At 39.8% G+C, this 16,059-nt stretch overlaps 1 protein-coding gene across 1 annotated transcript in view; it reads left to right on the top strand.

The window, feature by feature from the left end:
• The window catches only part of LOC126035548 (ankycorbin-like), a 352,600-nt gene that overhangs the window by 299,037 nt on the left and 37,504 nt on the right, over positions 1 to 16,059 (top strand). Inside the window, exon 6 of the mRNA XM_049794190.1 lies at positions 6,692 to 6,756. Coding sequence (XP_049650147.1) covers positions 6,692 to 6,756 — 65 coding nt within the window. The remainder of the gene's footprint in view (positions 1 to 6,691; positions 6,757 to 16,059) is intronic.

Below are 16,059 nucleotides of genomic sequence, written 5' to 3' on the forward strand. Positions count from 1 at the left end.
GACCCAGACTAAAGTGAGACAATAATTAATAAGGTCCTAAAACCTGTAGAATCAGAATCTCTAAACCCATCATGGTCAGCTGTGGCTTTTGAGCTGTATGCCCTATATAAGGCCCTAGAATTAATTAAAGAGAAAAAAAAAGGGACTATATTTACAGATTACAAAAATACATATGAAGTAGTTCACACTTTTGGAAAAATTTGGAAAGAAAAAGGTTTAATTAATACTCAAAGGAGGAATCTTATACATCAGGAATTAATAACAAAAATTTTAAGAGCATTAAAAAAACCAAAAGAGATAACAGTGGTACATATGAGAGGACATCAAAAAAATATTAGATTACAGAATCAGAGGGAATAACTTGTCAAATAGAGAGGCCCAGGAAACAGCCCTGAGGACTCAGATCACTAAAAGTAACATAGTAATTTTCTTTGTGTTCCTATATAATGGTTCTAAGGGTAAAATATGTTACTCTGCTGTAAAACCTCTGTGCCAAGGAATTGTGTTTTGCCTCTGAATATTTAAGGTTGCCAATAAACTATTCTTGTTGGCAGGTTAATAAGAATATAAACACTATACAGTCCTGTGTTAATACCTAATTGTGTTTATAGACAAAATTAAAAGACTACTGAAAAGTAATACTCATTTCAAGTTGTTAAAAATGTATAACTATTTCAAACTAATTACTTACTTCTTACTTGATTTGGAAAAGGACTGTAAGCGATTAGGGTGAAAACCAATTCATATGGCTGTTATAGGTTGTCTCACAGGTATTTCTAACAGCATCTTTTTCAAATACTTTGGTAGTTGTTATAGTACATATTTTGAAAATATTTCATTAAATTTATTAACTTAAGAAAGACAAATGAAAATTTATATATACACAAGACTGCTTAACTTATCAATAATGAATGTGAGACAGTGTCTATTGAAGAGTTACTTATGGAATATGACATACAGAATGCTAATATGCAGAGGTATACTGAACCCTAGTAACATTCATAACATTTTAAAAATCAATCGACAAACAGCCACAGGAAAGAGGAAAACGGCTTATAGACCTTTTGAGAAAATACAAGTTGATTTCACTGAATTACCCAAGTGTCCTGGTTTCAGCTGGGATAGAGTTAACCGTCTTCCTAGTAGCTGATACAGTGCTGTGTTTTGAGTTCAGTATGCGAAGAATGTTGATGGCGCTGATGTTTTCAGTTGTTGCTCGGTGGTGTTTGGACTGTAGTCTGGGTATTTTTCAGCTTCTCATGCCCGGCCGGTGAGAGGGCTGGAGGGGCGCGGGGGGGTTGGCGCGGGACGTGGCCGGGGCAGGTGGCCCAGACTGGCCAATGGGGTATTCCGTGCCATGGAACGTCCCATCTAGTATAGGAACTGGGAAGTGGGGGGGGAATCGCCGCTTGGGGACTGGCTAGGTGTTGGTCGGCGGGTGGTGAGCAATTGCCCTATGCATCATTTGTACATTCCAATCCTTTTATTACTACTGTTGTCATTTTATTAGTGTTATCATTATCATTATTAGTTACTTCTTTTCTGTTCTATTAAACCGTTCTTATCTCAACCCAGGAGTTTTACTTCTTTTCCCAATTTTCTCCCCCATCCCACTGGATGGAGGGGGAGTGAGTGAGCAGCTGGGTAATGCTTAATTACTGGCTGGGGTTAAACCACAACAGTCCATTTTGACACACAACGTGAGGCGCAAAGGGTTGAGATAACAACAAACCTGACCAGAGCTTGTTAAAACAAATTTGTTACCAATCCAACACCTCAAGGTTGAAGATACATCTATCCATACCTACATAACTACCTTAGCAAAGGTCATGAGAAACAACCACCAGAAAGGAATAATAGAGCAAACAGTCCCCTTGGGATTTCCTATTCATAAAATTGAGCCTAGTTGACCACGTGCTGATAAAAACGTGGAAAGAAACATCTCTAAACCCCCGCTGGGAAGGTCCGTTTCTTGTTCTTTTAACTACAGATACAGCCATCCGAACGGCGGAAAAAGGATGGACCCATGCTACTCGGGTTAAGGGACTGATCCACACTTCTCATTAGGAAGTGGCTAACAACTCGGAAGACTTGAAGGTTACTTTGAAGAGAAAGAACAGATGAGTAAACCTGTGATCATCAACTGTGTAAATCTAAATTGTAATTACTATCCATTTGTATGTTATAAGTGTATAGTGTGTCAGAGAAAGTGGTGGAGCCATTACTGTTACGGGTATTCCCCCAGAGGGGTTTGTCAAAAATGTCACAATCAGGAAAGACAATTAACTGACAAGGCCTTACGCCTAGGGGTTTTAGTAAGAAAAATTGAAAAAGATTCCACTGAGTGGTGGGAAATATTTGTAAAAGGAATACATCCCGAACGATATTGTTATCATTCAACAAACCTTGCCCTAATGTAACAATAATAACTGACATAAATTGTAGAAAAACAGTCGTGAGAGTTAGTTGCTACTTGTGAGAAGTGAGAAGATAAAAATTAGAGCGCGTACAAAATAAGACAGGCCAAGCAGCCTAACAAGTGCTCCCCTGAAGAATACATTTGCTGCCGAGAAGATGGTACACCCCGTTGCTCGAAGCAACCGAGTAGATGGAGGAGGCAGAAATGTACTGCTGTGGGGACTGTTGATGACGAGCTGCCTTAAATATAAAGCTACAGACCCATATAATAAATGCTACCAAGTTGAAAACACCCTAACATTTCCCACTGACCCAACCTCACTCCACAATGACCTAAAGGATTTAAAAAAATTAACAACATAAAAAGGCAAGAATCTTAGGGTATAAAAGAGACACCTTACGATGATATATTAAGTTGGGAAAATAATACCCACGATGGTCCATGGATACCACCACTGTTCCCTAGACATTAGGATCAAGCTCTAATGTCTTTGCTTTATGTAATTTTAAGCCTTAGAAATGTAAAATTCTTAGTTTTGGTATAAATGAACTCAATACAAGGGAAAAATCTCCATCAACCATACAAATGGACTCTGTCAAGATGGGAAGATTCCACAATTACCCCTAATAGTCTTACTGCTAACCTTAACCTTTAGTCCATGTATTTTAGATAAAGTTATAGCCCTTGTTCAAAGCAGAATAAAATCAATCCGGTTAATGATATTAAAACAACAATATGATAACTTAGATAAAGTAGAAGAAATTGAATCAGAATCAGAAATGACTCCAATTAAAAGGACTCTTATTAGATTGGAAACACGAATTCATGCTAGTACCAAAAAGGAAAATGGGGGACTGTAATTGACAGGGAACCAAATTGTTCCCTGACATTGTGTAATTCCTGTTGAATTAAAAGAAGACAATAAGGCTTACATACCAATGGGGAAGGGGGAAGACACACATTGTGATTGAATAAATGCTTTGTGTTGCGTAAGGGTCAGGAGAAAAGGGCAACGCCTATAACTTACTAGATAAGGAGGGAAAAAGACAACAACTATAACTTACTAGATAAGGGGATTAACTCTACCAGGACTGCACTTCTCCACATCAAAAGACATTCTACATCAAAAGACACTCCCCCTTGAGAAGATTGACCGAATCCGCCCAATAACAAACCTGCAGGAGTGAAGAAAGAAGAAGCAAGACAAGGCGGAGATTTAAAAGAAAGGGGTGCATGAACTGTATAAAAGGAATGTAACTATAACAGAAAGTTGCGAGCTGTTGGTGGAGCGCGGACTCCCCGTCTGCCCAGCGTTGCTTGCTTGCTATTCTCAATAAATTTATGAATTTTATATAGAATTGGCTCTGTTGATTTATAACAGCCCCTTTAATTTTTCAGATACTCTGTAAGATGAAACTAGAGGAGAGACTGCAATCTTTGATCATAAATCCATAGTCAGTAAATCACTGTATTGCATAACTAAATATGAGCTCACAGATTATAAGTAAATTAACAGAAAAGGGAGTCTATGAGATGCAAACCTAAGTAGGCGTGTGTTCTGACTCCACTTCTACATGCACTCCGTGGATGATGGAAATTTGTTGTAGTGGTAGCTGGTGAATTTGGCTGTTTTTTCTCTTAGCACTGGGTTCCTTTTTCATTACCAAATAGCAGAAATCATGAAGGCACTTGACAGACATCTCTCTGCAAGGGAGGCTGAGTATTATAGGAAAATTGTTTTTTAAGAAACAAAACAGAACTGTGCAATCAGACTTACTTCTGCCAAGGTATATAGTCTGACACAATGTTTGTGTCATTCCTATATAGAATCATTTAGGTTGGAAAAGACCTTCAAGATCATCGAGTCCAACCATCAATCATGCCCACTAAACCATGTCCTGAAAGCTATGAAGCTATGTCTGGCTATGAAGCTAGACATTAAGATTATTCTGTTACCTGCCTGGAAAACAGTCTGTCATAAATATATTCTGCTTGATGCAGGTTTTTATTTTATTTCCTCTATCCTTACTTTTCATGTGTGTTGTGGTTTAACCCCAGCCAGCAACTAAGCATTACGCAGCTGCTTACTCACTTCCCCCCCACCCAGTGGGATGGGGGAGAGAATCGGAAAAAAAGTAAAACTCTTGGGTGGAGATAAGAACAGTTTAACAGAACAGAAAGGAAGAAACTAATAATGATAATAATAACAATAATAAAATGACAATAATAATAATAAAAGGATTGGAATGTACAAATGATGCACAGTGCAATTGCGCACCACCTGCTGACCAACACCCAGTTAGTTCCTGAGCAGTGATCCCCCCCCACCTCCACTCCCCCCAGTTTATATACTAGATGTGACGTAACATGGTATAGAATACCCCTTTGGCCACTTTGGGTCAGCTGTCCTGGCTGTGTCCCCTCCAAAGTTCTTGTGCCCCTCCAGCCTTCTTGCTGGCTGGGCATGAGAAGCTGATTTAGTCTAAACATTACTTAGTGTCAGGACCCGGACTGGACAGACCAGGGAGTCATGTTGAATTCGGAATTCCCTCGGGCTAAATTAAGGTGAAACGACACCAAACGATCAGTTAAACATTTTATTCATGACAGAAGCAAACTGAACTTGGGAGGCATAACAGTAGGTCGCAGGGTTTCTCACAACAGGAATTGGCATGGAACTACCTCAGTAAACGAGGTAACCCGTGGTAACCATATACATGTGATACCAAAAAGCCCGTCGAAGAAACTCTCTAAGACTCGTTTTGGAGTTTTAGAAAGCAGGCATTCTTTATTGCAGCGCTGGATGCATGGGGGATAGTTCCACCTAGCGTGCATACCACAGCTTTAGCACAAACAGGTTATATAGAATAACTAATTGCATATTCATCAGATTAGCATACATAGACATAAAAATGATTGTAATTAATTATCATAGTACTGCCTACATCCGATCATGTGCAATGAAGGATCCATTTGAGTCAAAGGGCTGCTTTTGCGACCACCGACCCATTTGAAGTTCTTGTTGTCTGTCCTTGAAGTCTTTATTCTTGTCCTTGTTCTTTGATCTTGAAGCTTAACGCAGCTTCAGTCACATGTGGTCAGTTTCAACATTGTTCTCATCTAGCATACAGGAACATCTAGTCATAAGAGCCAAGAACTGCAAAACTTATGAATAATTACTAGTTAATCATTTGTCTACACTTTTGTCTATTGTTTCAACCATAATGTTAATATATGATCATTTATCAAATCTCACTTGCACAGTCACCTAGCAGCAAACCAGTTTTCATAGAAGGTACAAAGTATTAAAACCATCAAAATATTTAGACATACCATACAGAATGTATGGAAATATGCTATCACGTGAATTCAGGGAATAAGGAGATCCCTCCCATTGAGTCAGGAGGTTCAGAGCAGACCCCCTTGCTTTCTAGACTCCTTTTCAGAGAAGGGCCTAGGGGCAGCTGGATCAACTCTTAGTCCCAGACTTGGTCAACGGTTTTATTTCTTAAAGGGATGAGGTGTAGGGATTATGGAAAAGGAAAGAGAGAACAAGACAGAGAGAGAAAAAGGGAAAGAAAAAGATTTCACTGGTCCTGGGTCCAGCATTGGTCCAATCAGCCGAGGGGTCCAGTTCCGGTGGGCTTGCACATGTGGGGCTTCAGTTTGTGTCCTTTTATCATTCTTGCCCCTCCTTCAGGCGGGCACTCAAATTCATTAGGCCAATTAGGTGTCACGAGGGGTTTGTGAACCTTTAGGAATTGGGGGTCCTTTGGGGAAGTAACTTCCCCTTCCTTGCAGAGACCTGATCTTTTGTCATGCATGGTGAGCTGCCCTGCTCAGCATATCAGAACAGCACATCAGAACTCTGCACCCTCTGTCATGCCCTCCCTGTCCTGTTGCTGATGGCTGCTGATCAGCTTCTTTTCACCTGTGGTTTCTTGCTATGCAGGGGTCATTTTTATGCAGAGTTCCTCTTAAGCAGAACTTGCCCCACCACAATGTTTGAGACTTTCACTCTTTCAGTCTCTCACACTTAGCAACAATTGAAAACATCAGTGTGTTATCAACATTCTTCTCATACTGAACCCAAAACATAGCACTATACCAGCTACTAGGAAGACAATTAACTCTATCCCAGCTGAAACCAGGACATCGGGTTGTGATAGGAACAAGATGGATAATTCAAAATCTTGCCTTTGTCATGGAAGAGTTTATTCCTGTGCTTTGGAGTGATTGAATACTTAATTTGTTTTGCTTTTATTCATTTAGGTCACAGTGCTTTACATCTTGCAGCAAAGAACAGTCACCCTGATTGCATTAAGAGATTACTTCAGGTAAAGTAAAAATTAAATTAATTTTGAGTTTTGAATTTTTCCTTTTTTTTCTCTAGATTGGTTCAGCTAGATTTTGACACATTTCCTGCTAATAATCTGCATCACACTCCTGTACTGCTGTCCTGTCTCCTTGCAATCAAGAGAGGTCCTTGAGTTTAAAGACCTTTTAGACACTGTGAATGGATGATAGAAAACAGTGTGGTATCTTCCCTGAGTGGTCCACAAATACAGTTTTCCCTGTTTAGCTGATCTGACATAGCAGGGTTGGGTTTCAAGCAGGTTGCAGCTTCTGTCTAACTTCCTGTCTTTTGGCTGTGTGGTTGGATGGCTTGGAAGTAGATGGATTAAGAGGTATAGGGGAAAAGGATTTTTCACTTGTGGTGGTGTTACCGAAAAACTCGGAATAAAGAACTTATCAACACCAATTTAGTGTAGATAAGCAGACACTTCTTTATTGACGGCCGGGTGCGCGGGTGAGTCCTCTCACGAACCACGCACACCGAACACCAAAATCATACACCTTATATTAAACTTATTCATTCATATTCATTAGATTTCCAAAAAAGGTTATGCATATTCATTGGATTTCTGGGAAGTCATTAGCATATGTTAATGTCCTTTACGCATGCGCATTGAAGGTCTCTGGTGGTCTTCTAGAGTCCTCTGGTGGTCTTTCATAGTCTTCCTCACTTGTCCGCTTTTTGACCTCCTTTAGGTGATTCTGCGCAGTTTGGCCCTTGGCAGGTAACTAACTATTTCTTGGCAGATAATTACGAGTTGCTTCATAAAGAACTTATCAGTTTCCATTAATTTGAAATTCTGACATCTTCTACATTCTTTTAGGTTATTATATACTCCTACTAATAAACACTATATCCAAATTATCTTAAATCTCAAGCTTGTTATCTAAGTTCTAAATGTTCCTACTAAATGATTTTGGCCAATTCCTCCGGCCTTGGTACAGGGTTATACAGAAGATTTTCACAGCAGCTTTCGGTTGTTGGTTAAATATATAAAATGCCATAGAGATATATAATTCTATATTCCTATTAAAATTAAATATGATTAATTCTAACTAATAACAAATCAATAATAAATCAGTAACATTTCCCCCCTTTGAAAGTGTTGAAAATTATTTCAATACTTTCACATTATCTACATAACATTTCTCTACTAGTACTTAACAAATCGTTATTTGTTTCAGCATATTGTGGTGGTGGACTGTACTCTGGTAGAACAGTTGGAACCTCTCTCATGATCATGTGATTGACTGCAATTCTGTTCGTAAGTTGTCTCTTTAGACAAACATACGTCAGCATGATCATCATAAAAATAATTAGCAACAGAAACAAAGTTTTAATTATAGATTTTAACCAAGAACTCAGATTCCACCCTAACCCGCTAAAATTTTTTTTCCAACCAATCTTCTGACATATCCTCTCAAATGGTTTCAGTTTCCTTTTCAATTTTGCTCAATAACTCCAAATCATGTTCTACGTCCTGAGTGACATTAAGAATATAACAATGGTCCAATCTATCCTTGAGGTATCCAACACTTAAATTCATAGTTAGAATTCCCCAAGGAATAGATTCCCCTACTGCTCTTGGTATTGGCAAACAAGCAGTAATCTGGGTAACATTTTGCAAGCTGGTGAATCCCTTAATCAATCATAACATCAAATTTTCTTCAGACATTTTTTTAGGAATGCTAATCAATTGTTCTGTTTCTACTTGTCTTTTGTTCCTAATCATCAAATCAGTCCAGGTTCCCACCAACATTATTTGCCGAACTAGTATAAAAAAAAACAACAATCACAAACAGATATGAAAAATTAGACATGTTTCAGAGTCAGTTTTAAAGTCTTTGGGTCACAGCTAATAATCTTCCATGTAGCAGGTGCTTTCTTCACTCGAGTGTAGTGTATCCAAGCCTCTGATTCGGCAATCTTAATCGCCGTGAAGGTGGTTAACAGTACCTGGAAAGGTCCTTTCCAACGTCCTTGCAAGGGTTCAGAAGCCCACGTTTTCACGTAGACATAGTCTCCTGGTTGGAAGTCATGGACCGGAGCTTCCAAGGATAATGGTCTATTCCACACTACAATCCTCCGAATCACGGCCAAAGTTTTTCCTAGGGAAAGCAAATAGTTATACACATCTTGTTTTCCTTTTACATGCATATTTGGGTTTGGTTCCGGGGACTCATAAGGTTTCCCATACAACAATTCATAAGGACTGACTGAGGTTCCACTCTTTGGTTGTACTCTGATTCGTAATAATGCCAATGGAAGTGCCTGAGGCCATTTTAAATTAGTTTCCTGACAAATTTTACTTATTTGCCTTTTTAGAGTTTGATTCATCCTCTCCACTTTCCCACTGGATTGTGGTCTCCATGGGGTATGCAGATCTCATGCTATACCCAAAATTTTATTAACATTTTGAATTACCTCTGCAACAAAGTGTGGACCTCTGTCAGAAGAAATTCCTATAGGAACTCCAAACCTTGGAATTATTTCTCGTAGTAACCACTTTACTACTTCCTTTGTTTGTGTGGAACGACAGGGAAGAGCTTCTGGCCATCCTGTAAAAGTATCAACCCCCACCAGAATGTACCGATATCCATTCTGCCTAGGTAATTCTGAAAAATCTACTTGCCAGTAATCTCCAGGCTCTGTACCAGATTTTATTCGACCCATTTGTACCTTTTTCCTGACCACTGGATTATTTTTCAAACATACTTCACATTTTGCAGTTATCATTTTTACCATTCCTAACATTTTAAGCGATACTACTTGTTTTTGTAAGGAGGATGCTAAGGCTTCTGCTCCCCAGTGACATTCCTGATGTTTCGTTTGAATTATTTCTCTCATCAGAACGGGTGGAAGTACCACCTGTCCTGTAGGTGTTACCCACCATCCGGCTTGATTTTTCTTAGCATTTAATAATTGGCCTAACTTGTCATCCTCTTCTGAATATCTTGGTTCCTCCCTGGGAAGAGTTACTGTTTTGGAGGGAATTAGTGCCATTTGCCATGCTCGTTCCTTGGCTACCTTTCTTGCTGCTCTATCGGCAAAGTTATTTCCAGTAATTTCCTTTGTGTTTCCAATTTGGTGTGCTTTACAGTGCATGATTGCTACCTGATCTGGTTTTTGAACTGCCTGTAATAATTTTAAAATTTCACCTTGATGTTTAATATTTGATCCCTGAGAGGACAACAATCCTCTTTCTTTCCACAGTGCTCCATGGACATGTACCACCCCAAAGGCATATTTTGAGTCTGTCCAAATATTCACTTTTTTGTTTTCGCTTAATTCCAAAGCTCGAATCTAAGCAATAAGTTCCGCTTTTTGAGCTGAAGTATTACTCGCCAATGCTTTTGCTTCTATAACTGTGGTATCTGTTGTTACCGCATATCCAGCGTATAGGACTCCTTGCTCCACAAAGCTGCTACCATCTGTATACAATTCCCAGTCCGGTCGCTCCAGTGGTACATCCTTCAAATCTTCACAACTGGAATAAACATACTCAATAGCAGCCAAGCAATCATGTTCCAATTGTCCTTCTTCCTATATGGAACTAAAAAACACCACTGGATTTGCCAGGTTAGTTGTTTTTAAAATTACATCATCTTGTTGAGTCAATATTACCTGGTACTTCATCATTCTGCTTGGAGATAGCCAGTCTCCCCGCTTTTGTTCTAAAACAGTTTTCACCATATGTGGGACATAGACTATTATTGTTTTTCCCATCGTCAATTTCCGAGCTTCTTGTATAAGCATTACTGTTGCAGCCACCGCTCGAAGGCAATTTGGCCATCCTTTACTCACTGTGTCCAATTGTTTGGAGAAGTATCCGACCGGTCGCTTCCAGCTTCCCATCTTCTGAGTTAACACACCAAGTGCCAAGCGTTGTCTTTCATGGACGAACAACTGAAAATCCTTGGTTAAATCAGGAAGGCCTAAAGCAGGTGCAGACATTAAAGCACGTTTTAACTCCATAAAGGCCCTCTGCTGTTTTGGACCCCACACAAAAGAAGAGTTCTTTAGGGCTTCATACAACGGTTTAGCTATTAAACCGTAGTTCATAATCCAGAGACGACACCACCCGGCCATTCCCAGGAATGCTCTGAGTTCGTGGATGTTTTTCAGCTCAGGTATGCTACAAACAGTCTCTTTGCGATCTTTTCCCAATTGTCGCTGCCCTTTTGAGATCTCAAAGCCCAGATATATCACAGTCTGTCGTGCTATTTGAGCTTTCTTCCTGGATACCTTGTACCCATTTAGTCCCAGAAAATTTAAGAGATCAATGGTTACCTGTATGCAGGTAAATCTTTCTTCCGTAGCAATCAGGATGTCATCCACATATTGCAAAAGTAGATGTTCAGGTCTTGGTTTGTCCTGTTTCCAAATTTCAAGCTCTTTTGCTAGTTGGTTCCCAAAAATTGTCGGGCTATTTTTAAATCCTTGGGGTAATCTTGTCCACGTTAACTGCATCTTTCGCCCTGTCTGTGGATTCTCCCATTCAAAAGCAAACAGCTTTCTGCTTTCTTCCTCCAAAGGTATACAAAAGAAAGCATCTTTTAAATCAAGCACTGTAAACCACTGATGAGTCTCCTTTAACGCTGTTAGCAACGTATAAGGATTTGCTACCACAGGATATATATCCTTGACTATCTGATTCACTGCTCTCAAATCTTGCACCAACCTATATCCACCTGAGGGTTTTTTGACTGGTAAAATAGGAGTATTATATTCCGATTCACATTCCTCCAAAATTTTGTACTCTATGAATTTATCAATCAATTTCTTCAGCTCCTGTCTAACTTCTGGTTTAATTGGATATTGTTTAATTTTTACTGTTCCTGCATCTTCCTTTAAATCTATTTTTACAGGTGCTGCCAATTTTGATTTACCAGGAATATCTGTTTCCCAGACTGTAGGAATTACTGCAAATTCCACCTCTGGTGGAATTTCCTGTTCTTCCACTTTCTCTTGTATCATCAGGATTTCTCCAGTTTTTGACTCAGGTATTTTCAAAAAGAGTTCTCCTTCCTCAAACACAATTTGTGCATTTAATTTGGATAATAAATCCCTTCCTAATAAGGGTATCGGGCATTCTGGTACATACAAAAATTTATGTGTAATTATTTTATTTCCAAACTTCAAATCCAGGGGTTGCAGGAATGGTCTGTTTTCTTCTTTCCCTGTTGCTCCCACTATGTTCGCTGATTTTGTTCCAATTTTTCCTTTACAAGTATTTAATACAGAAAATGTCGCTCCTGTATCCACTAGAAATTTAACTTCTTTTTCTCCCAGCTTAATTATAACCAGAGGCTCAGCTGGGTTCCCCTCCGGTCCCCTTCATTCATCCAAAACCATCATTCTGGCTACCTCCTTTTGAATATTTTGTCCTAAACACTGCTCATTTCTAGGACAATCTCAATGTCCTTCCTCCCTACACAAAGCACACTGATTGACTCCTAAGGGGGTGTTAAAATTTCGGTTACTAAAATTCCTAAATCCTTCCCGTCCACTGATACCTCGCCCTCTTCCTCTACCTCGTCCTCTGTCCGCTGTACCTGTCATTACAGCCAATAATCTATTTTCTCTGATTCTCCTTTCCTCCTTTTCCCTGTTATTATATACTTTCCATGCTGCCTCCAGCATTTTATTCAAACTCCTTGAATCCTCTCCCTCCAGTTTCTGAAGTTTCTTTCTTATGTCTGGTGCCGATTGTCCCATGAAAATCAAAGCCAGCTGTATCTGGGCTGCCTCTGTATCTATCTTTAAATCAGTATATTTCCTGGCAGCTTCTTTCAGTCTCTCTAAGAACGCTGATGGAGACTCGTTTTTATCTTGTCTCACCTCATATATTTTAGACCAATTCAAAGATTTAGGCATAGCATGTTTAATTCCATATAAAATCCATTTCTGATACCGTCTCAACTTTTCTCTATGTTCCTCCTTATTTGGATCCCACTGCGGATCCCCAGATGGAAAATTCTGCTCTAATGTTCCACCTGTTATTCCACTTACTACAGCCACTTCTGCCTGTGCTTTGCCAGTCTTTAGTACCATCTGCTTTTCTGTATCATCCAACAAATTATCCAAGATCACCTGTAAATCACTCCAGTCCGGATTTTGCGTTCTGATTATAGTATCCACCACTCTACCTACCCTCTCAGGATCTTCCGTATATACTCCAGCTGCCTGCTTCCAAGCCATCAGGTCCGTAACCAAAAGGGCACTTTTACATACACCGGCCCATCGTTACCAACTCCCTGCCGCAGGGGAGCTATTGTTTGTGCCTACTGTCGAGTCCTCCGAGAAATGGGGGTATGAATTACAACTTCAGATGGTCCTTCCCCCAGATCTTCTATTCCACTGCTTTCTGCTTCCATCTGTTCCCTATGCCCTTGATTCCAATTCCCTCCCCTCCTAGGAGGGGATATATCCAACTCCGGCCCTTCATCTTCTCTGGGGACAATTTTCTCCTTTACACACTCTTTTCCAGTGTCACACGCCAAACAACATTTCTTCCCTTTCCTATTGTCAGACGTTATAGCCATCACCAAATTGTCTCTACTAGTTAGCTTACATTCATCCTGCCAATCCCGTCTCTGTCTTAAGTAAAAGAATAAATCCACATATGGCATTTCATCCCGTTTCCCTTCCCTTTTACAAAACAACATTAATTGCAAGATAGTGTTATAATTCAGTGTTCCATTCATGGGCCACCTTTCCTGATCTTCTAATGTATACAAAGGCCACCAATTATTACAATATTCAATCATTTGATTTTTCCGCAAATCATCCTGAAAATCTTTCCAGTGTGCTAATAAACATCCTAACGGAGAGTTTTTCGGTATCTTTCCATCAGTGGACAAATTTCCCATACTCTTACTTTTGAATATTCTGGCCAATGCCATTATGTTAATGCCCAATACCAGATAACTATTATATATATCAAATATCAAGTATCAATATTCATTTTTCAAATGTCCGATACCAAACCAATATCAAATGTCAGATATCAAATAAATATTGATAACAATTGTTGCCAGGTAATGGAGTCCACCTACTCGACTAGGGCACGGACAAAGCCGACTTCCCTAGGCGAGAGTCATAACCAATATCCCCTGGCAAGTTATATATATCAAATACCATACAAGATATATAATTACTCAAACCCGACACTTCATTCTTCCATACTCCACACTCAGTTCGTGCACGTCTTACACTTACAACACTCACACCCACACCTTTTCACAAAAATACACATATATTCTTAAAGATTCCTTAAAAATTGGGACTCAAACCCAAAAATTCCAAAATGCTTTTGAAGCTGGGACTTTAACCCAGAATCCTCAAAAGTTGTGGGACTCTAACCCACTCCAAAATGCTTTTGAAGCTGGGACTCTAACCCAGAATCCTCAAAAGTTGTGGGACTCTAACCCACTCCAAAATGCTTTTGAAGCTGGGACTCTAACCCAGAATCCTCAAAAGTTGTGGGACTCTAACCCACTCCCAAATTGTCCAACCCAGCAATAGCTTTCGCTTATGTCTTACGGGCAGACGCCTAGGCTTCCACTTCCTTCAGGATCCTTCAGTCCAACCCTGCGCAGCTTTCGCCGCGTCTGACAGGCAGACGATACGGTGGGACTCTAACCCACCGGTGGGACTCTAACCCACTTTAGTGGGACTCTAACCCACTATCCTTAATATAAAAGAAAAGAAGTGTCTTACCAAAATCCAGGGGACGTCGCAAAGAGCCTTATGGATCGGGGATCGATGGGTATCCCCGAGAAATCCTCGGTGCCGGCTGGAACCGATCAGGTCCCCGACTCCTCCGGTCTCTCTCAGCGAGGTCCCATCTGGGTCGCCAGAAACTGTTACCGAAAAACTCGGAATAAAGAACTTATCAACACCAATTTAGTGTAGATAAGCAGACACTTCTTTATTGACGGCCGGGTGCGCGGGTGAGTCCTCTCACGAACCACGCACACCGAACACCAAAATCATACACCTTATATTAAACTTATTCATTCATATTCATTAGATTTCCAAAAAAGGTTATGCATATTCATTGGATTTCTGGGAAGTCATTAGCATATGTTAATGTCCTTTACGCATGCGCATTGAAGGTCTCTGGTGGTCTTCTAGAGTCCTCTGGTGGTCTTTCATAGTCTTCCTCACTTGTCCGCTTTTTGACCTCCTTTAGGTGATTCTGCGCAGTTTGGCCCTTGGCAGGTAACTAACTATTTCTTGGCAGATAATTACGAGTTGCTTCATAAAGAACTTATCAGTTTCCATTAATTTGAAATTCTGACATCTTCTACATTCTTTTAGGTTATTATATACTCCTACTAATAAACACTATATCCAAATTATCTTAAATCTCAAGCTTGTTATCTAAGTTCTAAATGTTCCTACTAAATGATTTTGGCCAATTCCTCCGGCCTTGGTACAGGGTTATACAGAAGATTTTCACAGCAGCTTTCGGTTGTTGGTTAAATATATAAAATGCCATAGAGATATATAATTCTATATTCCTATTAAAATTAAATATGATTAATTCTAACTAATAACAAATCAATAATAAATCAGTAACAGTGGGATTTTGATATTGTTGTACTGGAATGCTCTCTGTCTGTGCAACTTAAAGAATTCGTTGTTGACCATAGAAATGTCTGTCAAGTTTAGAGTCAAAGGGAGAAGAAACCAAAGTAGTATAGATGCTAAAATATGGAAATACTCAAATCCTCAATGAAATGAGGCAAAAGACAGTGAAGTGTTAGAGAAGGGAGTAGCAATAATGGGGAAAGAAAATAAGAAAATCAAAACTGAAGATGAAGAGAAGATTCCATGGTGTAGATGCTGACGATGTGCATTAGTAAGCAAGGAGAGACATTGTCCATCTCTACTCCATTTCAGAAACCCAGGTGAGTTTTGGTGGAAGTGATCAGAGGAATGGGACAGACTTTTAGGAGCTTGGAGTTATCAGTAAGACTGTGGCTCAGACTACAGATGAAATAATGTATAACAACCCTGCTCCAGCACGGTGGTACAAAAAGAGAATGGATCCCATATCCCAACTTCCAAATTCCTTTTCCCCAGTTACCCCAGGGCTCTCCAATTGTCCCATGACTGACCCCTGTCAATGTCTCTGACAATATTCAGTCCAATTGCACCGATTCCCACCTCCAGACTCATTGCAAGCTGACTCCCCTGTTCCTGCACACCTGGAAGAGGTTATCATTAACCACTGAGGCTCCCCCCTTCGGGATTTAATTGAAAATATCTACTA

This window comes from Accipiter gentilis, chromosome W, assembly GCF_929443795.1.
Source record: "Accipiter gentilis chromosome W, bAccGen1.1, whole genome shotgun sequence".
NCBI lineage: Eukaryota > Metazoa > Chordata > Aves > Accipitriformes > Accipitridae > Astur > Astur gentilis.